Raw genomic sequence first — 23905 nt, forward strand, 5'->3', positions numbered from 1 at the left:
TTGTGTAGAATCCTAATTGCCCCTAAGATGTTGAGCATTACTTTTTATTTAAAATAAAATACCAGATATTAGATTGGTCATTTGCCATGTTTTCTCCTCATAAAAGTCAACTGTAGCCCAGCTTTCCAAATGAGAATTTGAAAATAGTGAAAGCGTGGTTTGACAGAAGAAGAAACATGGAATGTTTCGGCATATTAGTGTAATAAAACTGCTTGCATCTATAAATGACCTTTGTATTGTTATGTAACAAAGAGTCAGGGATCATCTATTGTTTAAATGAGATGAACTGATTCTCTAGTTTCATCAATGTGGTGGTTACAAAGACAAATGCCTTAAATTAGGATAATGATAGTACCTACAGCGTAAGGCTGTTGTGAAGATTAAGTGAGAAAAAAATGTATAAAGGTATTCAGCACAGTACGTTTTTTATACGTAATAAATGCTCAGTATTATTTTTTAGCAATAGTTCTCCTGTCAGTGGCTGTAGACTTGGACCACTTACACTTTTCTGAATACAAGAAATAGCTTTACAGGGAGCCCTCGTGTAAGGAGCCCGGCTGTGGATGCCAGTGGATTGATGGGGAAAGGGGGTACTATTAAAGGTGTTCTAAAAAGTTGATACCACTTGACTGTCTGTCAAAGTCAGTGGGAGGCCATGATGATGCCAGTGTGTGTGCAGACATTTGCACGAGACACTCTTCCACTTGTGCCTAAGTGTTGCCCCACACTTGGATCTTTCCTTACGGGAATCATGCTTTTTCAAATGCCTGGAAAGCAAATTGGAGTGTGTCATACCTACGCTTGTTTGCCTGGAAGGTGTCTCCTGGCATGACTTGCCCTTCCCAGGAGATCAATTTAATCTGCTCTTAACAGCTGGTACACTCTTCTGAGTCTTCACAGTAATTATTGAAGTAAATATCATGTAACATATTTGGAATGTATTTTTCAGTTAATGTGCATTTCTCTGCCATACTATGGCAGCCAATTAGTGATGAAGCTGGAGATGGAAATCTAAAGAATGAGCTTCTTTTTCATTTAGAATGCTTTTAGGACTACTGCTACTGATGGTGGCAGAAATATTTTGAGATTTTCAGCTCTTATGGGACTAATTTCTTCAGTGGTAGAGAGACCTACTTACTTCTTTTTTCTTTTGATTTTTAATAGTTTATTTTCTAGTGTATTTTTTCCATGACCATGTATCCCCTGAGACCTACATACTTCTAATTAAACTTTTCTTACTTTTTTGTATTTTAGAGACATGTGTCCATAAATGGAAAGGCTTCAGTTTCAGATAGAGCCAAGTTCTAATTTTGGCTCTACAGTTTAATGGTAATTGCTAATCTCCTGACTTCTCAGGGCTCAGCTCTCTCATCTGTAAATTGGGAAGGGATATATATATATATATATATATATATATATTTTTTTTTTTTCTCTCTCTCTAAAGCTGTTAGTGTTAAACGGCACAAAAGATGTAAAGTGCCTATGGTAGTTTCTGAGATATCACTGATACACAATAGCTGTGATATCATTTTCCTTCACAGTGAATTATAGTTCAACCAAAATGTTACTTAGGGTTTTCACTCTTATAAATTGAATCTTTGAGAAATTGCCAACACTGGAAAAATGGACTTATAAATAAATTCCTTTTTATACACGTATTCTTTACTTATATATTGATCATTTTTAATCTCCATAGATAACTTGTTCATAATAAAACACCTGTAGAGGAGTGACTTTTCCAGATATGCATTTAAACTAAGACTTACCCACACCTCTGTATATACTGGGTCTGTCCAGAAAAAGTCCAGCCATTGTTAATATAACAAGAATGGTTTGGGCGACATCAATGTGACCTGGCCAAGGAGAGTGGACTGGAATGCACATGCATGAACAATGACGACTTCACTGTACTAGTCAGTAGGGGTGGTAGGTGCGTTTAATGAGCGTGTGTAATGTGTGGTTGCTGCTTTCAAAATAACTGAGTGAGTAGAACAAGTCTGCATCAAATTTTGCATTAAGCTTGAATATTCCTCCACGAAAACTATTTGGATGATTCAGAAGGCTGCAGCAATGGGCAACTGGGGATTGGCAGCTGAGGCTGTCATGATGGATCATGACATCACACCCACTCATGCATCACATCTTCTGCAGAGTTTTTTGGTGAAACATCAAATCACCCAGGTGACTCAGCGCCCCCTACAGTCCAGATTTGGTGCCCTGCAACTTCTGGCTTTTTCCAAGACTAAAATCACCTTTGACAGGGAATGAGATTTCGGACATTGAGGAAAATACAACGGAGCAGCTGATGGCAATTGGGAGAACTGTGTGAGGTCCCAGGGTGCCTATGAAGGAGACTGAGGCATCATTGTCCTATGTACAATCTTTCTTGTATCTTGAATCTTCTTCAGTAAATGCCTCTCTTTTTCATAGTGCATGGCTGGATACTTTCTGGACAGAGCTCGTACATTCATAGCTTAGATAATTATAATTACCTTAGAGGTAAACATTTATCTGATACTTCTACAGAGTAAATGAACATAAATGAATTTATTGCATGGGTTGGCAAACTTTTCCTATAAAAGGCCGGATAGTAAATATTTTAGATTGAAGGCCATCCAGTCTTTGTGGTGCTACTCAGTTGTGCTGCAGTGGTGTGAAAGTAGTCACACCCAAAATGGAAGTGAGCACATGTGGCTGTGTTCCAATAAAACTTTATTGACTGATTTGGCTAGTAGTTTGCTGACCCCTATTTTGTTATAATAACTTAGCCAGAGAGACTTTATCATGATGTATCGGGCAGGTCAGTCTTAAGAAAAATGGAAAGACGACTTTACAAATACTGTACCCTCATTCACCCAGAGCTACTGGGTGCTCACTCTGTGTTAGGTGCCCCTGTGGGAGGTACTATAGATGTGAGAACAAGTAAAACAAGTCCTTTAACCTGTAAAGGCTTTTTCAAGTTTAAAACAATACAGACTTTTCTTAAGTTTACACAAAGATGATACATTTGATGGCTAGAGTATTATTAGTTAAAAGAGATAAGTGTGCTAATTCCAGGAGATACATTAAACATTTTTCCTCGTTAAATTTGTATTCAATTAGAAAAAGCTGAAGCTGTGGAACGCTATAAAGAAAACACTAAAAAAACCCCAACCCATTGTAATTTCACTACTTAAGCAAACAACTTTTGATATGTAGGTTGTTTCCTTCTGGTCTTTTACATTTTTTTCGAATGACTTGAGACATAACTTAATGTATCATAAAATATACCCACTTAAAGTGTGTAATTCAATGACTTGTGGTAAATTCATAGGCTTGTGGAACCACTTTTAGACATTTGTCAGTCTTGAGATGAAATTGACATAAAATGAACCACATAGAGTTAAAGTATATGATTTGATAAAGTTTGACATATATACACACATGAAACCTTCGCCATAATCGACTGCTCGTATCCAGTGTCACCAAATCTTCCTCAAGCATCTTTGTCACCCCTTCCTTCTGCTGGCCCCTCCCACCCCCAGGTCAGCACCGAGTGTTTTTATTATTTATTACTCTAGATTAGTTAGCACTTTTTAGAATTTCACAATTGACTCATACAGCATGTACTTTTTTGCATCTGCTTTCTTTCACTCACATAACTGGAGGTTTATCCATGTTTTAGCATGTATCAGTAGTTCATTCCTTTTTATCGCTAAATAGTATTCCACTGTATGAATATACTGTTTATCCATTTGTTTATCCAATTTGTTTACCCATTTACCTTGTAATGAGCATGTAGGTTGTTTCTACTTCTGGGTGACTACAATAAAGCTGCTATGAATATTTGTATGTAACTCCGTGGGTGGACATAGGCTTCCATTTCTCTTGTAAAAATACCCAGAAATATAATGGTCAACTCATATGACAGTTGCATTTTAACTCCTTAAGACATTGCCAACTGTTTTCCAAAGTAGTTGGAGCATTTTACATTCCACATAAGCAGTTTATGAAAGTTCTAGTTGCCACACATTCTCGCCAAGACTTGGAATAGTTTGTCTTTGAAATTGTAACCCTTTGAATAGGAGTTTGGTGGTAGCTCATTGTGGTTGTAATTTGTACTTCCGAATGACTGGCGACGCCAAACACCTTTCATGTGCTTATTTGCCACCCATATATTTTCTTTGGTAAATTGTCTGCTGAAAAATATTTTTCAAAAATTGTTTTCTCCCAGAAGTTTTATAGCTTTAGGATTTACATTTATGTCTTTGATTCATTGAATTAATATATGTATGTGACTATTTAATGCACCACTTGTTGAAAAGACTGTCTTTTTCCCATTGAATTACCTTTACACCTTTCTCAAAAGTCAGTTATCCGTAGAGAGTGCAGGTCTGTTTCTGGACTTCTTTTCTATTCCATTGATCTGTTTGTCTATCTTCAAGCAAATACTCTATTGTCTTGATTTTAGTATCTTTATAATAAGCTTTAAAATCAGGTACTCTCCATTGTCCAACTTCTGTTCTTGATCTTCAAAATCGTTTTGGCCATTCTGTGAGCTTTGCATTTCCATGTGGACTTTAGGATCACTTTGTCAATTTCTACAAAGAGCCCACTGGAATTTTAATTGGAATTGCATTGACTTTCTAGATTGATTTTGGGAGAATTAATATCTTAACAATATTGGGTCTTTGACCAATAAATGAGTCACGTCTCACCACTTATTTAGATTTTTAATTTCTTTCAGCAATGTTTTATAATTTTCAGTGTAAAGGTGTCATACCTATTTTGTCAGATTTATCTCAAAGTATTTTATATTTTTGATATTGGTATATAAATGATATTGCTCCTAGCACATAGAAAGATAATGAATTTTTAAAGTATTGAACTTGTATCTTGCAACCTTGCTAAACTCATGTATTAGTTTTAATGGCTTTTTTGTAGACAGTCTTTTTTTTTAAACAAATAACTACGGCTGCATTTTAATAAAACTTATTTACAATAATTTGTTGTAAGTTGCATTGCTATTTGATGAAATGTTATTCAACATTTATGGATAATGGCCGCTGAATATTTTTACAAATATTCTAAGTAAAAAGATTTCTTTGCAATTCCTTTGTTCTTAGAAATATCCCACAAGGTATAAAATGCGTATATTTTATTTTATTTTTTATTTTTATTGTTTTTTAATTTTTTTCATTGTTATTTTATTTTATTTTTTAAATTTATTTATTGTTCGAGTACAGTTTTGTTTTTTACTCCCATCCCAGCCCACCCCCCCAGTGCTCCCCACCTCCCTCCCATTTCCACCCCCTTAGTTCTTGTCCATGTGTCCTTTATACTTGTTCCTGTACATACTTCCCCTTTTTCCCCTGAAATTCCCTCTCCTCTCCCCTCTGGTCACTGTCCCCCTGTTCTCTATTTCAGTTAGACAGTCTTTTTTTTAAGTACGTGTTTTTTGACATAATTATGACCACAACATCAATAGACTTTTGTATTATTTTTACTTAAATTTTAAAAGTTTTTCCTCTTAGTATAAAAACTCTTCTTGAACATTAAAATTAATATTTGCATTATGCCTCAAAATGTAGTTAATCTCTATTATTAACATTGTTTCTGTTTTTCTATATATGTAAACAGGGATAAATGTCCTCATGATATATATTGTAAATTGCTGTCCCAAAGCTGGTGCCAAATGAATAAGCCTTGTGCTATTTTTCTTTAGAGTTGTATCTCATTGTTTGTAGCTTCTATTTCTTTGATAACTAGTAAAGTTAGTTTCTCCTGGATTCATTAATATTTTGATTATTTTTGCACTGGGAATCCATACTTAACTTTTAGTAAAACATAATATTGCCCCAAAATATAATTTAAAAAAATTTCACAGTTTTTTAATGCTTTCCTGTTAGCTGTCCTCGGGGTTCTCCCTGAGGGCTGGCACGAGTGCAGAGGTAGCAGGCACTCACAGGTGATCAGACGTGATGTCTTAAAGCCACAGCTCACTAAACACTTCCCTCTCCCATGCCCCAGATATGAATAAGGTGCAACTGTCTGCTCATACATGTCCTTGGTTGTTCCCTTTTACAGTACAAGTTACTTTGAAAATATTTCTAGAGGAAAAGAGTGAATTTAAACCAACTGTTGCTCACTCTGGTAGTGAGGGAAAAAATACTTTAAATCTACGTAAACCTCTTCCCTTCTCATCTGTGACCTAAGGTGCTCTCTGGGTGTTTTAGCAAAGTGATAGACTCGCCCCTGATAGCTGAGGCAGCTGCTCTTTGGCTTCAGGTCTGTGTTAAAATAACTGAATCACTTAAGAGGAAAAAAGTTGCTGCTCAAAATAGCCAGGATCAAAGGTCTCATCTGTCTGTGCTTGTGAGTGGAAAGAATGATTTCTTTACATGTGATGCTCTCAAGTACTTTGGCTAATTCTCAAGGAATTATGCAAATTGAATGTGAGTTGTCATCCCTGATGCTGCAAGTGATGTGTGGATTGCTTTTCATGTCCTCTTGTCATCTGCAGTAGCTGTGACACCAGACATATTTAAGAGGGTGACCTGCCCTCACTGTATGCCTGTCTGGGCCTGATAGTCCTCTGAGGACCTTGGACATGGATGTGGAATGTCTCCGTGTGACCATCCTGGGTGCAATCCCAGGTCCTGAGACTGAGCCTAAATTAGGCATGTAACCCTCCACCCCTGCCGAGATCAGTGCCCAGCAGCACTCAGGGGCATGTGGGGCAGCTGAGAAAGTGGGTCTGAGCCAGCGGGGACATGAGGAAGTGGCGGACAGAATGCAGGAAAGAGTGGGAGGTGGGGAGCAACATGGAAACAGAGTCTGGTAAATTAGAGACCAAGTTCAAATGAGGGTCCTGCAAATCCAGGCCTGTTCCAAAGAGGCTCTGAGATCTCTGGAAACCCAGTGGGGAGGGTGGTGGCCCATAGACAGCCAGGTAGAGGTCAGAGTCAGGCCCGGAGTGGGCTGTGGTAGGAGTTGAGGCTTTGCCGCATAAAGCACAGAAACACACTCTGCCAAACCGAGAACTTAACGGGGAAGGAGGATGGAGATGGTACACAGGACAAGGCAGCCCCAGGGCTCTGGGGAGCAGGTGCCCATGGCTGGCTCTTCGAGGCACTATTGTAAGGATGGATCCACTTTGACCTTTCATTCCTGTACTCAAGATTGGAAGTCCATGTCTTCATCTCTTCTCTACTCAACAATATTGATTAGCACTGATGGACAGATTGCTTAGGCATGGATATGGCATTAGTGAGAACAATAGTCCTTATTCTCATGGAAATGACATTCCAGGGGGAGAGACACAGAAAATAAGCAAATAAACAAATGTCCTGTCATATGGCAGTGTGTGCCGTAATGAAAGTGCCAGCAGGGTAGGGTGACAAAGAGAGATGGCGGGGGGGGGTGCCACATGTAGAGATGTGGTGAGTGATGGCTTCTCTGGGGAGTGATAGTTGAGCAGAGATCTGGAAGGAGGAGGTGACTGTGTAGCTTCATGTGATGCTAAGATCTTTGCTGATTTTGAATGGACCCCTAGTTTTCCCAGGTCTACCGAGGCTGTGGCCAGCAGGCTGATCACTCTTAGGAGTTCCTGAATCATTTTTTGTGAGTAAGAGGCAGGTTGCGTTATTCAACATAGACCGTAGGGTTCAGAGAACTGTTCCCTTGGGTTGTAGCAGACTGCACGGAATGACCCTATTTGAGATAATCCCCAACGCAACCAAGATGGGCTTTTGTGGTGAGGAAGGAGCTGCGTCTTTGGACTCTGCCAGGAATGGAGGTGTCAGCCTGGACAAGGGGTGGACTGGGTGCAGGTGGGTGTTGGAGGAGGATGTCATGCCTTCTCTCTCCAGCAGGATTGGGAAGGTCAGCCCATAGGATGCTCTCCAGGCCCAGTGGGAGCCGAATGAAGAGCCCTGTGGTTTGTCTCTCTTGCTCTGTGAGCCTGACTTGTCTTCAGGGCAGTGCTGTGCATCAGAGACCTTGGATCTGGGACTCACACGCCCTCATTACTGGACAGTGAGAGCAATCCCAGGGCTCAGATAAGATGTGCCTTGTGCAAGTGAGACTTGACACCCGGGGCGGATTCCGTGTGAGTCCCTCAGGCTGCCATCGTTAACCGTGGGAGCAGGAGAACAGGGGCAGCGGGCAGATGGCCCAGAGGTGATATGAGGTTGGGCCCAGCTTCTAATGAGCTATGACCCAAACTGGTCAAAAATAGCAAAACATAAGTGAAGGCTAAGAAAAACAAAGTCTGTCAAAAGCAAATGTCAGAAAACTGAGAAAGGAAAGAGAAACTGCTCAACCACAAAAAATATGGTAAAATTCAGGAGTGTAACCAAGATTTAAAGTTCATAATCATGAGAGTTTATTAAAAACAGTTAGCCTCATATAGCAAGAGCTAAAAAGTAAGCAAACTTACTTAAGGTATGAGAAGTAGGTAACAGACAAATAATTTTTAAAAACTTGTAAGTTCATTTAAACAATGAAACCCCCCGTATGGAAAATATGTTAAGGAGAATGTTTAAATGTGAAGGTAAATGGAATTAAAAATAGAGGTTAATGTACTTTAATGTAAAAAGCACAAGTGATCACAGAATAAGATACAAAGTAATTTAAGAAGAAGAAAATGGAAATGGCAAGCCTGAAGGTCAACTGGCCTGGGGAAAGGTCAGTGAAGGAAATAGGTGATGGGCCAGCCTTCCCAGAAGCAGTTTCTCTCCTGAACCCACCAAGATGTTCGAGGTGAAGGTAAAGAGCTGGCTGTACCCAGTTGAAGGGTCCTGTGGACCTTCCCTCATAAAGAGTGGGTCTTACCTCCACGGAGGAACGTGGTGGAGCTTGGTTTGGGGCCGGGGTTGTCGCCTTCAGGCTGGGGTCTGGTTCTGTGCAGCATGTGCAGGAGCAAAGCTCTAGACAGGCCCACTGCGGGAGAACAACCACTCAGACATTTGCAAACACAAAGCTGGCCACTCGAGCCAGCGGTTGTCGGTGAAGTGTGAGCCCTGTGATGGATGGCACACCGTTTAGCCAGAACAAATGCTCTAGAAAAATATTTGCTGACATAAGACTATTTAAGATATTTATGTGAAAGCTGTACTGTAGCACTATAAGTATGGTATGATTCCTCCTGTTTAAAATGTATATAGTATATGAATAGTAAAATAACACTTATTACTACTGTTAGTATCTTACCTGAAGTTAGGGATTCTGGGTGATTTAAAAAATTATTATTTATGCTCTTGGGAGTTTCTCTACAAATGAATCTATGTCATATATTATAATCATTAGGAAAAACTCTAAAGTCTATTTCAAAAGAATAAGAACTGGCGTGGGCACATGCCTAGCTTCAGAAAGATGTGCTGTGCAGGCTCTCCTGTGAGGAGGTGTGAGCCAACGGGTGACGTGACCTGGCTCCTGGTGTGGGAGGACCGTTTCGGCTGGTGTGTTAAATGCTTTGCTGTGCTGACCGTGTAAGTAAGGGCAGCAGCGGGGACACCAGTCGGGAGGCCTCCAGCAGTTTCCCAGGCGAGCGGCGATGATGGCGTGGACCCGGGTAGAGTAGGCCGAAGGAATGGGTATTGGATCTAATTGGATCCCAAGAGGATTTGCTGATGTGTTAGATGTGAGTGGTGAGAGACGGTAACGCTACATATACATTATGTTTACTGAGAGGTATACTGTAGGCAAATGTTTAAAGCCTTTTACTGATTGGGAGGCATGATAAGGTGTGGGTTTTCGTATATGTGAAAAATCTCTGTAAATTATATAGTTTACAGGGATGCTGAAGAGAGAGTCCACTCAGGAGGGTTGTCCGTGCTGGACCTGGCTGGGCCTGGAAGGTTGGATGGGACTCGGACAGAGAGGCCCCCGGGGGCGGGGCACTGCTCCGGAAGGAGGGGCCTCTGCCCAGGCCTGATCTGAGCGTCTATCTGCGTGCGGCCCTGCGTGCAGGCAGCACGTCTGAAGATTGAAATAGCAGCAGGAGGCCAGTTTGTCCCACCCTTGAACTCCAGGTCAAGCAGTTTAGACTTTTTTCTTTGGACAGTGGGGAGGGGAGGGGATTGGTAACTTTTGACCAGGGAATAAGTAATATATGTGTTTGCTTCTACAATATTCTCCTCTAATAAACTCTGAACGAGTGCTATTGGTTAATCTGTGGATAAGGGGAATTCAGTAGCCAGAATGATCTATTTACTAAATAGGACCATGTCAATGAGTTGTTATATATTTTCAATATATTATATAAACTTATTTATATAGATTTATAAATCTAGATAAACATATATATATAGTATAGTTACACATACACAAAACATGTATATAACATACATATAAGACAAATAGTTATATATAGTAGTTACCATACTATATGTAGCATACAGTACAGTTATATACTTCTTCATATTTGTATATACTTATTTCTGTTAATGAGAATAATTCAGTGGGACTTGCAATGAAGATCATTGTCCTCTGATTACACAGCTGACTTTACGAAGCTCCACCCGCATCTGAGGAAGTAGTTAAGATGCGAATTTCCCGTCTCTGGGTCCTGGCAGGTCTTTCCAGCACACATCCCATGTGCGTTACAGCTTGGAGCTCAGAGAAGCTGTTCTCAGTGCCCCAGGCGTAAACAGTTTGGCAGAAATACCCGGTTTGTGTTTGTAAGACAGTCGCTGTCGTGTGGGAGGAGCTATTTTGGGAAGATGATTTATGTTGCATTTTGGCCTCATTACAGTTTTAAGTCGTGTACAGTGCTGGTTTACCCGGAGGTGTAAACTTAAATTTTATCTTCATATGCATCTGGAAATACCTCAGACTGGAAAAGTGCTTTCTATTCTTGAGTTCCATATTAGGCTATAAGCAGGGAGGTCAACAAGATATATATCGAGACTAATTTTATTTTATCAAAAGCATGCTTTCAAAAGAATACCAGCTATATGAGGTTGTGCCTTCTCCACTCTGCATTTCCAAGCACAAATGTTCAAGTCCAAGAACCTAATGTCTCATTGTTACAAGCAGATGATTCTGTAAAATACATAAACACTGTGCTTTCTCTACTGAAACTGTGAAAAGTGAGATCAGGTGTTCATTACTGTCTGCAGCTATAAGTAACAGAAGGGACAGGTTGCTTCAGGGTTTATTCAGGTGCAGATGACAAGGAAAGGTGCAGCTATTCTGAGTATTCCATTTGCTTTCTGGTAAATGAAGTGCTGTTGAAAGGAAACGGCAGACCACTTATTTCTTCAGTGGTGAAAATGCACGGTGGCCCTAGAAGTGAGAAACACGTAACACCTGAGTTTGTTATTCCTTAAATGTGTTTATTGCTTTGTCCCCAAGTAACTGAGTTTTAACAGGACAAACACTGGGTTTCGAGTATGGCTAGATTTTTCTAGGACTTTCAAGGAATTTCATATCCTACCTCGAAACTTAAAAATTGGCAAAACATTATTTATTTAAAAAATTTATATCTCGGCATGAAAGCAATATTACAAATGACAACAGATTTGTTATTTTTTTCTATGAGCTCATTTTGATGGTGAAATTTTTTGGATAGAATGAAAACCTTTCTGATCTCCTGACAGTAATCCCTGCCCCTCCCCCCCAACATTTAGACTTGCCCTTCAAAAATTTATTTTCTAATTCAGCTGTGGGTTGGTGCTTTCCACTTGGGTCCTCACTCAGGCCATGTAAGGGGATTTAGTAGTCTTTAAGTAAGATTCCTCAATTAACAGTAAACCAAACTTATTGTGAGATCTTTGATTGTAAAGTGGTGATTTGAGAATATTAGTGAATGGAAGGTGTTAGGAAGCTTTGCCAATTCAACTGAATGCAGCTTCATGGCAAAATCTGGCCTCGAGTTCCCTTAACCTGTCAGAACCTTCCAGCTGCGACAAGTGTGGCATCCACTTTTCCTCCTTTTTCTTACTGTTGAGACTACCTTTGATCTTCTCTTGGTTTTACCCAGTGACTGCCTCAATCCCTGCCCAAGTCTGTACTCCTGGCAATTTAAATTAAGTGGGTCTGCGGTAGGTCCTGAGCACTTATATTCAAAAACAAAATAAAAAACCAACCACAGAGTTCTCCAAATGATTTTGATGTTAAAAGAGAACAACAGTAAACAGTTAAATAAAGGACATGATTTGAAACCCAAATGTCAACAAAGACATGATCTCTAAAGTTCCCTAAAGAGTGAATCTTTTTACTCTTTGTTTGGAAGCTGTTGACTGGTTTCACTGTGGCATCTGTGGAGTGTGACTGAAGTTAGACAGCGCTGAAACCAAAGGAACATGTTGCTGTACCTCACGTTTCCCCTTCTGTCTTCTCAGCCACCATGTATGTCATGGGAGCTCTTGGCCCTGCGGTGGGATATTTATTAGGTGGACTTCTTATTGGTTTTTATGTTGATCCCAGAAATCCTGTTCACCTTGACCAGAATGACCCTCGTTTCATTGGAAACTGGTAAGAACTGTTTACTAAATTTTTCATTTCACTTATTGTTAATGGTAGAGTTGTAGTACCCTTGTAGTTAACATAAAAATTTCTCCAGAGCGAATGTAAAAAATTGCTAGAAGTCCCCTAGGAGGGGGTGGTCTGCAAAAGAATGACCCCCCAAATCTATGTCCCAATCCCCGGGATTTATGAATGTGTCACCTTTCATGGCAAAGGGGACTTTGTAGATGTGATTCAGTTAAGGATTTTGAGATGGGGACAGTATCCTGGGTGACCCTGGTGGACCCAATATAATCACAAGGGCACTTATAAGGGAGAGGAGGAGGCAGGAAGTTCAGAGTAAGGAAAGGTGATATGGTGATTGAGGCAGAGATTGGACCAATGTGCTATGAAGTTGGAGGAAGGGACCATGGGCCATGGAGCGAAGGTAGACTGTAGAAGCTAGAAAAGCAACAAAATAGGCACACTCCTGAAGGAATGCAGCCCTGCCAGCCCACTTTAGATGTCTGACCTCCAGAAGTATAAGATAATACATTTGTGCTATTTCAAGCCACAGAGCATGTGCTAATTTGTTATAGCAGCAATAGGAAACTGACAGAGAGGGTTTGGGAATAAGAGCTTAATCCCCTTTCTTTAGGGTGGAGGCTTTTGTTTTGTTTACAGAAGAGTGCAGGAAAAGAGTGACGTGGCTGTGCTGGGACTTTCCTGCGTACTTTAACCAAGGCTTTCCTGATCTTTCCTGTACCTTTAATTTTTTTCTCCCACTTCCCTATTATATTGTGTTTCTGCTTTGTCAACCCTCCCCCACTGCCCAGAACTCTGGCTCTACTTTTCCATCGTCACACACAGTGAATCTTTTCACTGGGCGATAGTTTGTTCTCTACCCGTCCTGGAGATGTAGCTACTCTCTCACTTGTGAGCCCTTAGTTGTCTTGTTAAGTAAGTAACGTTTAGGACATAGAGAACGAGAGCTCCTCTTTGGTCCTTAGGTTATTTATTCAGATAGCGAGGGCTGCGCTTGAGGCCTTCACAGCCCTCAACTTGTACAGGAGTTCTTTTTTCATGATCATAAGCATTAAGAAGTATTAGTGTCCTAAATTCATTTAGCATGGATTAGTAATAGGTATAAGTAGATAAGAAATTTTCATTTTATACCAAAGAGAATACTGTAGTATTGGACATTAGTGCCAAGTAATTACTTTCTATAGTTTCTTAAGAGAACTGTGTTCTGCACTTCATTAGCAGATAATAACCTTATAACTCCAAGCTTTGTGGGGGTAATGTTTAATGCTATTTTCAAAGCAGTTAAAATATTAATGAGGTTATAGAACACTTCTTATTTTCATAAGCAATCCTCTTTGAAGATGGGAGTGCTAAGGTCTAGATGACCCTGGCCTGGTAGAATTTTGAAATTATTCAAAAGGAAGTTCCCTCATCAGCATGAGGGGAATAACACAGGCATTTTCAGTCATTGACTGATAGGGAAATTTGGGGTCTCAACTACTGTTTTCTTGGCATCTTTGAAATAAATCAGCATAGGGATGTTTTTGTTTTGTTCTTAGAAAACTAGATCATTAAAATAGACTTATAAACATCCAACGTTCTGTATTCTGTATAGATGTCCATGACAAAAGCATGACAAGAGGGGACATCTGGTGGCAGAGAGAAAGGCAAAGAGGACCAACTAGGGGGCAGGTAGAAAGAAGGAGGCAGAAGTTTTCAGCTTACAAGTGCTTCATGGTGTCTTTAAAAAGCTTCCTAGTAGACATCAACCCAATTGGTAGCAAAGTGGAGTTGTTAAGGGTGCGGAGCCTGAAGCCATAGTCCCCTGGGTTTATATCCCAGTCTGCCACCTAATAGCTGTATGACCTTGGGGAAGTTACTTAACTTCTTTGTGTCTCTGCTGTTATTTTTTAATCCATAAAATGGAAATAGTTACAGTACCTACTTCACTGGGTTGTTATTCAAAATGAATGAGTCTATATATGTAGAGCTCTGAATAGTTCTTGCTATATAATGTGTTAGTTATTCATTCTTTTGTCTGTCACCAATGTCCAAGTTATTTTATTCATTTTAGTGGTCTAATATTCATCCTACCAATAATAAAATTTCTCAGTGTAGAAATATATAATAGGAGTCTATTTAAAATGAGTTTTGTCTATTGAGTAGCCCTGTTTCCATTCTACCTTGAACAGAGACATAGTTATTTGATATAATGTTATTTTATACCATATCTAGTAGAATGATATACTTTTCTATAAATATATGCTGAAAGAATAAAGGAAGGAAGGAATAATGCTAACATTTGTTGGGTACTTTCAGGCATTATACTAAGAGGTTTACATACATTTTCATTTAAGCCTTCTAACAACCGTATATAGCCACTAATACTATGCTCAGTGATTTGAATAACTTGCCCAAAGCCTCAGAGTCTGTGAGAGCTGGGATAGACTGAGTGCAGGGGGAGGTGCTAGTCCATGTACTTAACTGACCCCCTCAGTGAGCAGTATCTGAGTAATGGTCCATGTAAAGGAATTAGGAACCCTGGCTTTTCCATTTGGACGCTTAGTCATATTTCTTTTTGCAACACAAAATGCACATTTCTTGTCTTACTCAGCTTTTTGCTTTTAGCACTATCATTATTTCATGCATTAACAACCATTTGTTACTTCAGACCGTTAAAGAATGCGGGCTGCTTTGCTGTGCTTAGAAATGCCCCCAAACTTTTGTATTATTGTTTATTCTCTGTGAGTCTTCTCCTTCTTCTATATTTGCTCTCACTCTAGGCCACTACGAGTGCGCCTTTAATGTCTGCATATGACTTAAGGCAACGACTCTGGCTGGGCATGAGGGAATCTGAGTGAGAGCTACACAAAAACAAGCAACACAAGCTACTATGAATTGATTGCCGATGGGTGGACATTTTATTAGGTTCCTTTTGTACATTGTATTATCAATTTTGATGACTCCAAAACAGTTATTATTACCCCTCTTTCAGATGAGAAAGTGGGTTCAGAAAAGCACAATAAGTTCCCTAGGCTCTTACAGCTAGCTAGTAAGTGAAGACAGGATAGAAACCCAGGTCAGTCTGGAGCCACAGCTCCAGAAGTGCCCCTGAAGCTCCGCTGCCTGCCGCCTTGTGGACAGGGCATGGGAGGTCTGGGGAGCTGAAGGGTGGGGAGACTGAATGTCAAGTCTACAGAAAAAGATTCAAGAAAGGCTGATGAGCAGGGCCAGGTTAGTAAAGGCCTCATAAGCAGCCGAGCACTGAGCGGGCCAAATGTTTTAGTAGCTATGTTTCCTGCAGACAGATGACTTTATTTTCTCAAAATTTATCTCATTCGATGTATTTATGCAAGACATTTTTTTCAGTACCTAATCCATGTCAGGCACTGGGTTTGTGATTATATTTTGAATAATTGAGATTGCTATGAGTCTGTCTTGAGCAATCTTCTCAAAATAAAGCTGCTTTCTGATTGGCTTAAAGTCTTTATTTGATATAATTAAATAGGATTGAAAATAGCACACTGGATTATTAATGACAAGTTCTACGAATGATTCTCTCAGCTAAACTACGACCTTTAGCAGCTAGCAGCACTATAAGTGAAACACTAATTTTATAAATGAATTTCTACTTAGCACCTGATCTATATTTTTACTCAGTTGGATCCAACATTCCCTATTACAATGCTGCTCCCACTGTGGTTACAACTGACAGCGTGTGAGGCAGAGGACAAAGTCTGAGCCTTCATGAACTTGGAGGCTTTAAGGACAAGAGGATGGAGTTGAAGAATCCTAGTTAGAAAGAAGTGACCATTAGGTAGGACCCGGGGCTATTGGCTAAGAAATGGGGAAAGAAGAGAGGACTGAGAAATTGCTGCCCCCGGGGAATTACAAGGGCAAGAAGCCCAGGGCCATAAATGCTGAGCTCTGATGCATGGCTAGAAGTTAAGTTCTACTGTCTGTACTTCCTTCCTAGTTTCTGCAGCATGGTAACCTCTGACCAGTTCAAAGACAGATTCTCGATTGTGCAATACACAAGTTCTACTTCTCCTAAGAATCTGACACACATTTCCCTTCTCTGAACTTTTGTAAGATTCATGGTCTATACCACGTGATCTAACACTTAACTGTACATTTTTGCATTTCTTGGAGACATATCTTCTAGCTCACTTATAACTAGGTTGTAATTATTGAACTAGCAAATCAAATGAACTGTCTTTGGTGGCTCAGAGCGTTCAATATATCAAGTGCTTGCAGAAAAATATTTGAGCGTCATCAGCAATTTAAAATACATTTTTACATGAGATATTAATGCTTTTCTTCTAAGAACAAAGTGTCTCTACTGGTCCACGAAGCATGCTATAGAGTCTGTATTATTTTTGTATTTAATTTATGAGTTACTGGTTTATTATAGAATGCACATTGTAGCAGAACTAACACACGTGCTTAACAATACCTGAATGAAGTTCTTGTCAGGTTGTTTATTACAATGTTCACTATAACACAAGTATAATTATTGGGTAGATTTCTAATTTATACCACAGCAAGGGAGGATTTCTGTATTTTCTTAGTTTGTTCAACTTCCTACTGCTTTACCATTGATGAGGGCCAAAAGGTTTTTTTTCTGGAGAATTTTATCACCACAAACTTCTACTTTGCTCATTTGTTCTCACAGTGCAAAAGCCATAAATGCTCTTCACATTTCCCAATTTTTTAGGTGGAGTGGATTCCTCCTTTGTGCCATTGCAATGTTTCTTGTGATATTCCCAATGTTTACTTTTCCAAAAAAGCTTCCGCCTCGACACAAGAAAAAGAAAAAGAAAAAATATTCTGTTGATGCTGTTAGCGACGATGACGTTGTGAAGGAGAAATCGAACAATGCTGAACAAGTGGACAGAAAAGTTTCTTCTATGGGATTTGGAAAGAATGTCAGAGGTAAAGTATGTCTCTTGAGTGACTATGTGCACGGTAGTTCAGATCTCTCAGACTCTGGTCCCAGGCCAGTGCTGCCCACTGCTGTCCGTGGTCTGAGATGAGATCGGTACTGAAATAGAGCTGTAAGTATTGTGAAACTTTTAGAGACCTTTGACAGAGTCTTTATGCCTGTTGAATCGAATGGTGATAATAGCAAATTGGACTTATATTTTGTATGTTTTTAAGAGATTTATTTTCTAATGATTCATTTTTATTGCAAAGATGAATGTCTTTGCAATAAAGACATTCATCTGTATCGTGCACCAATACTTTTGTAGGATGGATTTTGCAAAAGTATTGGTGCACGATAGGCTAGAAATGATAATAATAATAAAATTATTATTTCCCACAAATAGTTTGAGAAGCACTGCTTTGGATCCAAAGATACATTTATATATGTCAATTACTATACTTAGAGATGTCTGATTTTTAAAAATATTGTACTTATTGCATTATATGATGAATGGTTTGTTACAGGGGAATAGTGGGTTTGGTAGTATGTCCTGATCCTTCCTCAAATATATAAAGCCTACCACTAGATGGGGGTCCCATTCAGTAGTGGCCCCGCCACATGCTTGTTAAGTGGACAGAGAGAAGGGTAGCCAGGGGCCAAGCCTCCAAATCCAGTGTAAAAAAACACCTAAAAAATGTCAGGGATGTGTAGTGATCTGTTTTTTTCACTTTTATTTCTCTTAAAAATAGTGATCTTTTTAAAGCTAGATTAGGCAATCTCAAACCTAAACAATTTAACTGAACCTCAATCAGCCAGTCTTTGTTCAGCAGTCAATGCACCTGCTGAGTGGCAATAAATCCCTTCAAGAAAACTACATTAGTTTCTGCTATTTCCTGAATTCCCTGAATTGACTTTTGTGAAATTATGAAGTGGGGTACTGGTCACGTGCTCAATGTTTTAGGTAAATTCACCCAGGCACATTATCATCTCACTTCGACTACGTACACAGTGAAGCAATAGAGACATCTGCCTGGCCGGGCAGGGAGTTACTACTACACTATAGAACTGTCCCCACAGCCTAAGAGTGGTAACGTTCAGATTGGGCTGTTTTTAATGACTGTACTGTTCAAAGCCAGTGAAGTGGCATTTCACTGGAGATGCTTCTTTCCTGTTAAGTTTTAGATTTGCCTCCCACCCTCCTCATCATTTTCTGACAATGTATATTTTGAAATTGCCGAAATGACTCCTATTGTTATAAAGAACTCCCGGATGCCGCTGTGGCCTGAGCTCTCACCCCGTGGACCAGGGCCAGCTCATCATTTTTTTGTGGATGTTTTTATGGACCACAATGGCTGCTGCCAAAGGAGTGATTTTTTTTTCAATTTAGATGGGAGCAAGGTTGATGTTAAAACATTTACAATACAGGAATAGGCTTAGAGTCCTAACTTATAGAGAGTATAACGTAAACACAAGGGGAGAAATAAAGGCATAGGCAAGCTAAAATGGTATGTTTTATGGCTTAGAAATAGATGATCTGAATGTGAAATATATGCCATAATAGATAGTAAAGAAAAAACAGAGAAGATCGATACCAAATATCAACAGCAGAAGTGACTGCTGATGGGAACAGCATGTGATGTGGTATAGATGATGCTGTCAGGGCCCTATCCACACTCTGGACCTTTCTGTCTTCAATGATGGGGGACTGCCATCTGCCAGTACCTGCATCACTTGCCTGAAGGTTTCCTTTGTGGGCTGGACAGGTTCAAGTGCCAAGGAATGAACACCCTGGCCTCCCCCTGCCACAGCAGTGTTAACCAATGGCTGATAAACACCCAGCTGCCTCACCTCATGGGTGAGACAGTTCTTCTGTGTGTTTCTCTGTCCTTTGCAGGCTGCCCTGTCTGCCTGAGCATCATGTCCACATTCCCTGTCCAGTGTTTCCTGAATCTCCCGAATATGAATTGGACTTGAATCCTCTCCCAGGATTTCCTTCTGGGTGGACATGTACTTTCTTGGGCAGGCAGGTTCAGAAGTGATAAAAGTCATCACAGAGTTTTAAAATATTTTTCTAAATTGAATCTATGCGTGGTTTTGTTGCGTATCTTCTTGTATTGCTAGGGGTTCTTTCCCAGCTTCTGTGCTCACTTTCATGGTTCGGGATGCTTTCTTTACTTTTTCCTTTTTATTGAATTTATTGGAGTGACACTGGTTTACAAAATCATACAGGTTTCAGGTGCACAATTCTACAACACATCATCTTTACACTGTATCGTGTGTCCGTGACCCCAAGTCATTCTCCATTCATCACCATTTATTCCCCCTTTACCCTCTTCTACCGCCCTCCTCCCCACTCCCACTGGCAATCACCGCACTGCTGTCCATGTCCATGAGTGTTTCTTTTGTTCTTTAATGCTCAATCCCTCCACCCCTCTCCCACTGACAGTTGTCAGCCTGCTCTCTGTGAGTCTGTGGCTATTTTGCTTGTTAGTTCATTTTGTTTGTTAGATTCCACATAGTTAAATCATAGGGTACTTATCTTGACCTAACTGGCTTATTTCACTCAGCATAATGCTCTCCAGATCCATCCATGCTGTTGGAAAGGGTAAGAGTTTTTATTTTTTACAGTCAAGTATTATCCCATTGTGTACATGTACCATAGTTGTCCACTCATCTACTGATAGGCCCTTGGACTGCTGCCAAATCTTGGCTATTGTAAATAATGCTGCTATGAACATAGGGGAGCGTACATTCTTTTGAATCAGTGTTTTGGATTTCTTTGGATAAATTCCCAGAAGCAGAATGGCTGTGTCATAAGGCAGTTCCACTTTTAATTTTTTGAGATATCTCCATATTGTTTTCCACAGTGGCTGCACCAATCTGCATTCCCACCAACAGTTTACTAGGGTTTCCTTATTTCCACATCTTCACCAACCCTCGTTTGTTGATTTATTCATAATAGCCATTCTGAGAGGTGTGAAATAGTATGTCATTATGGTTTTAATTTGCACTTCTGTGATGATTGCTGATATTGGACATCTTTTCATTATGCCTATTGGCTATCTGTATATGTTCTTTGGAGAAGTGTCTATTTATGTTCTTTGCCCATTTTTAATTGAATTCTTTTTTTAAATATATTTGATTGACTATGCCATTACAGTTGCTCTATTTCCCCCCTTCATTCCCCTCCACTCTGCACACCCCTCCTCCCATTCCCCCCTTTAGTTTATGACTACATGTCTCAAGTTCTTTAGATTCTTTATTTCCCATACTATTCTTGCTCCCCCTTCTATTTTCTATCTACTGTCTATGCTACTTATTTTCTGTACCTTCTCCCCCCTTCCCCTCCTCCCACTCCCCTGTTGCTAACCCTCCATGTGATCTTCATTTCTATGGTTCTGCTCCTGATCTAGCTGTCCTCTTAGTTTGCTTTTGTTTTAGGTGTGGTTCTTAATAACTGTGAGTTTGCTGTCTTTTCACTGTTCATCTTTTTTATCTTCTTTTTCTTAGGTAAGTCCCTTTAACATTTCATATAATAAGGGCTTGGGGATAATTAACTCCTTTGAATTTGATCTTATCTGAGAAGCACTTTATCTGTCCTTCCATTCTAAATGAAAGCTTTGCTGGATAGATCAATCTTGGTTGTAGGTTTTTGGATTTCATGACTTGGAATACCTCTTTCCAGCCCCTTCTTGCCTGTAAGGTCTCTTTTGAGAAATCAGCTGACAGTCTGATGGGAACTCCTTTGTAGGTGACTGTCCCCTTAGCTCTTGCTGCTTCTAGGATTCTCTCCTTCATTTTAATCTTGGCTAATGTAATGATGATGTGCCTTGGTGTGTTCCTTCTTGGGTCCAACTTCTTTGGGACTCTCTGAGCTTCCTGGATTTCCTGGAAGTCTATTTTCTTTGCCAGATTGGGGAAGTTCTCCTTTATTATTTGTTCAGATAAGTTTTCCACTCATGGCTGTTCCTGTTCCCTTTCTGGTACCCCTATAATTCGGATGTTGGAACATTTAAAGATGTTCTGAAGGTTCCTAAGCCTCTCATTTTTTTGAATTCTTGTTTCTTCATTCTTTTCTGTTTGGTCATTTTTTTCCTTCTTCTGGTCCACTCCTTTGATTTGAGTTCCAGTTTCCTTTCCATTACTGTTGGTTTCCTGTGCATTTCGCTTCATTTCAATTAGTTTAGCCTTCATATGTTCCTCTAATTTGTGACTAAAATCAACCAGTTCTGTGAGCATCCTGATCACCAGTGTTTTGATCTGTGCATCTGAAAGTTTGGCTATTTCTTCATCACTTAGATTTATTGGCTCTGGGGCTCTGAGCTGTTCTTGAGCCATGTTTTGATCTGTTCATGCCTGTTATGTATGAGGAGAGGCGCCTTAGGTGTTCATCAGGGTGGGGGGCCCCCCAGGTTGTTGGTTTGTGATGCTGTATGTGGGGGCGGGGTCAGAGAGGGACAATGATGGTCCCCTCTGCTGCTTCTTGCCACTGGGGCCTGCGTGGTCCTTCTCACTGCTGGCTCCTTCACCAGTTTATCTGTTCGTGACTGTGTGACCACAGTCCTCCCTCAGTGTGTCTGCCCACTACTCCACACCTGGGATTCCCCACTGCCGGTGTGCCTGGGTCGTGCGACCAGGTTGGTCCGGTGGATCTTTCCTGCCCAACCCCACTCTGCTGCTGGCTCTGCCCCTCTTACCCATTTGGCTGAAGGGTTCGTTGTTGTTAGACTTCCATATAGTTCAATTTTGGGTGGTTTGGCTGTGTTTTTGTTGCTAAAACTTTATTGTTTTTAAACTTGGTTGTGAGAGAAGGTACAGTGCTTCCACCTATGCCTCCATCTTGGCGGAAGTCCCTGAATTGTTTCTTTTATTGATGTTGAATTTTAGAACTTCTTTATAAATTTTGGATATTAGCCCTTCATCAGATGTATCATTGGCAAATATGTTTTTCCATTCAGGGAATTACCTTTTCATCTTGTTGATGGTTTCCTTTGCTTTGCAAAACTTTTTAGTTGGCTGTAGTTCTATTTGTTTATTTTTTTAAAATTTCTTTCCTTTGCCTGAGAAGATACATCAGAAAAAATATTGCTATAAGAAATGTCCAAGATAATACTGCCTATGTTTTCTTCTAGAATTTTTATGGTTTTGAGTCTAAATATAACTCTTTAATCCATTTTGAGTTTATTATCATGTATTGTATAAGAAGGTGGTCTAGTTTCATTTTTTTGCATATATCTGTGTGATTTTTCCAACATCATTTTTTCAATAGACTATTTTTATCCCATTATATGTTTTTGATGCTTTTGTCAAACATTGACTGTAAAGGCATGGGTTTATTTCTGGTCTCTCTATGCCGTTCCATTGATCTATTGAATATATGTCTGTTTTTATGCTAGTACCAGGTTGTCCAATATGTTGGCATAGAGTTGTTTATAGTATTTTCTTACAAATCTTCGCTTTTTTTGGAGTCAGTTTTTACTTCCTCTCTTTCATTTCTGGTTTTATTTATTTGGTCCTGTTTCTTTTTTTTTTTCTTGATAAGTCTGGTTAAACGTTTGTCAAATTTGTTTATCTATTCAAAGAACCAACTCTTGGTTTTATCGCTCTTTTGTATTGTGTTTTTAGACTATTTATGTTTACTCTTATCTTCATTATTTCCTTCAACTCATTTTGAGCTTAGTTTGCTGTTCTTTTTTCAAGTTTCTTTAATCATAAAGGGAAATTATTTGAGATTTTTCTTCCTTGAGGTAGGCCTATAATGCTATGAATTTCTCTCTTAGGACTGCCTGTGCTGTGTCTCATATATTTCGTATTGTTGTGTATTCTCATTTTCATTTGTTTCAAGTTTTTTTTATTTCTCCTTTAATCTCATTGTTTTAAAATATATTTTATTGATTATGCTGTCCCCTTTTATTGATTCAGTTGTCCCATTTTTTCTTTCCTTTATTCCCCTTCACTCTTCACTCCCACTCCCATGAACATTCCTCCTCCTTAGTTCATGTCCATGGGTCATATATATAAGTTCTTTGGTTTCTGCATTTCCCATACTATTTTTAACCTCCCCCTGTCTATTCTGGACCTACCAATTGTGCTTCTAATTCCCTGTACCTTTTCCTCCATCTCCCCCCTTCCCCTTTCTGCTGATGAGCCTCCATGTGATCTCCATTTCTATGATTCTGTTCCTGTTCTAGTTGTTTGCTTATTGTGTTTTTGTTTTTTAGGTTCAGTTATTGATAGTTGTGAGTTTGTTGTCATTTTACTGTTCATAATTTTGACCTTCTCTTTATTAGACAAGTACCTTTAACATTTGTTTCCTTCCTTCTTTCTTTATTTAACTTTTGGAGAGAAGTGAAGGGACAGAGAAAGAAAGGGGGAGAAACATCAATGTGTGGTTGTCTCTAGTGCAACCCCTACTGGGGACCTGGCCTGCAACCCAGGCATGTGTCCTGACTGGGAATCAAACCAGTGACCCTTTGGTTTACAGGCTGGCACTCAATCCACTGAGCCACACCAACTGGGGCAATA

General features: G+C 39.7%; 1 protein-coding gene across 4 annotated transcripts in view; it reads left to right on the plus strand.

The window, feature by feature from the left end:
• SLCO5A1 (solute carrier organic anion transporter family member 5A1) overlaps positions 1-23905 on the plus strand; it is a 120476-nt gene that overhangs the window by 36185 nt on the left and 60386 nt on the right. For 2 of the 4 annotated variants that reach the window (XM_037148923.2, XM_037148922.2), the window contains exons 3-4: positions 12327-12459; positions 17171-17388. The exons of the other annotated variants lie outside the window; for them this stretch is intronic. In XM_037148923.2, the coding sequence (XP_037004818.2) occupies positions 12327-12459; positions 17171-17388 (351 nt within the window). The remainder of the gene's footprint in view (positions 1-12326; positions 12460-17170; positions 17389-23905) is intronic. 4 annotated transcript variants of the gene reach the window in all.

Source organism: Artibeus jamaicensis, unplaced genomic scaffold (genome assembly GCF_021234435.1).
Source record: "Artibeus jamaicensis isolate MK-2021 breed Jamaican fruit bat unplaced genomic scaffold, CSHL_Jam_final scaffold_916, whole genome shotgun sequence".
In the NCBI taxonomy this organism is placed as follows: Eukaryota; Metazoa; Chordata; class Mammalia; order Chiroptera; family Phyllostomidae; genus Artibeus; species Artibeus jamaicensis.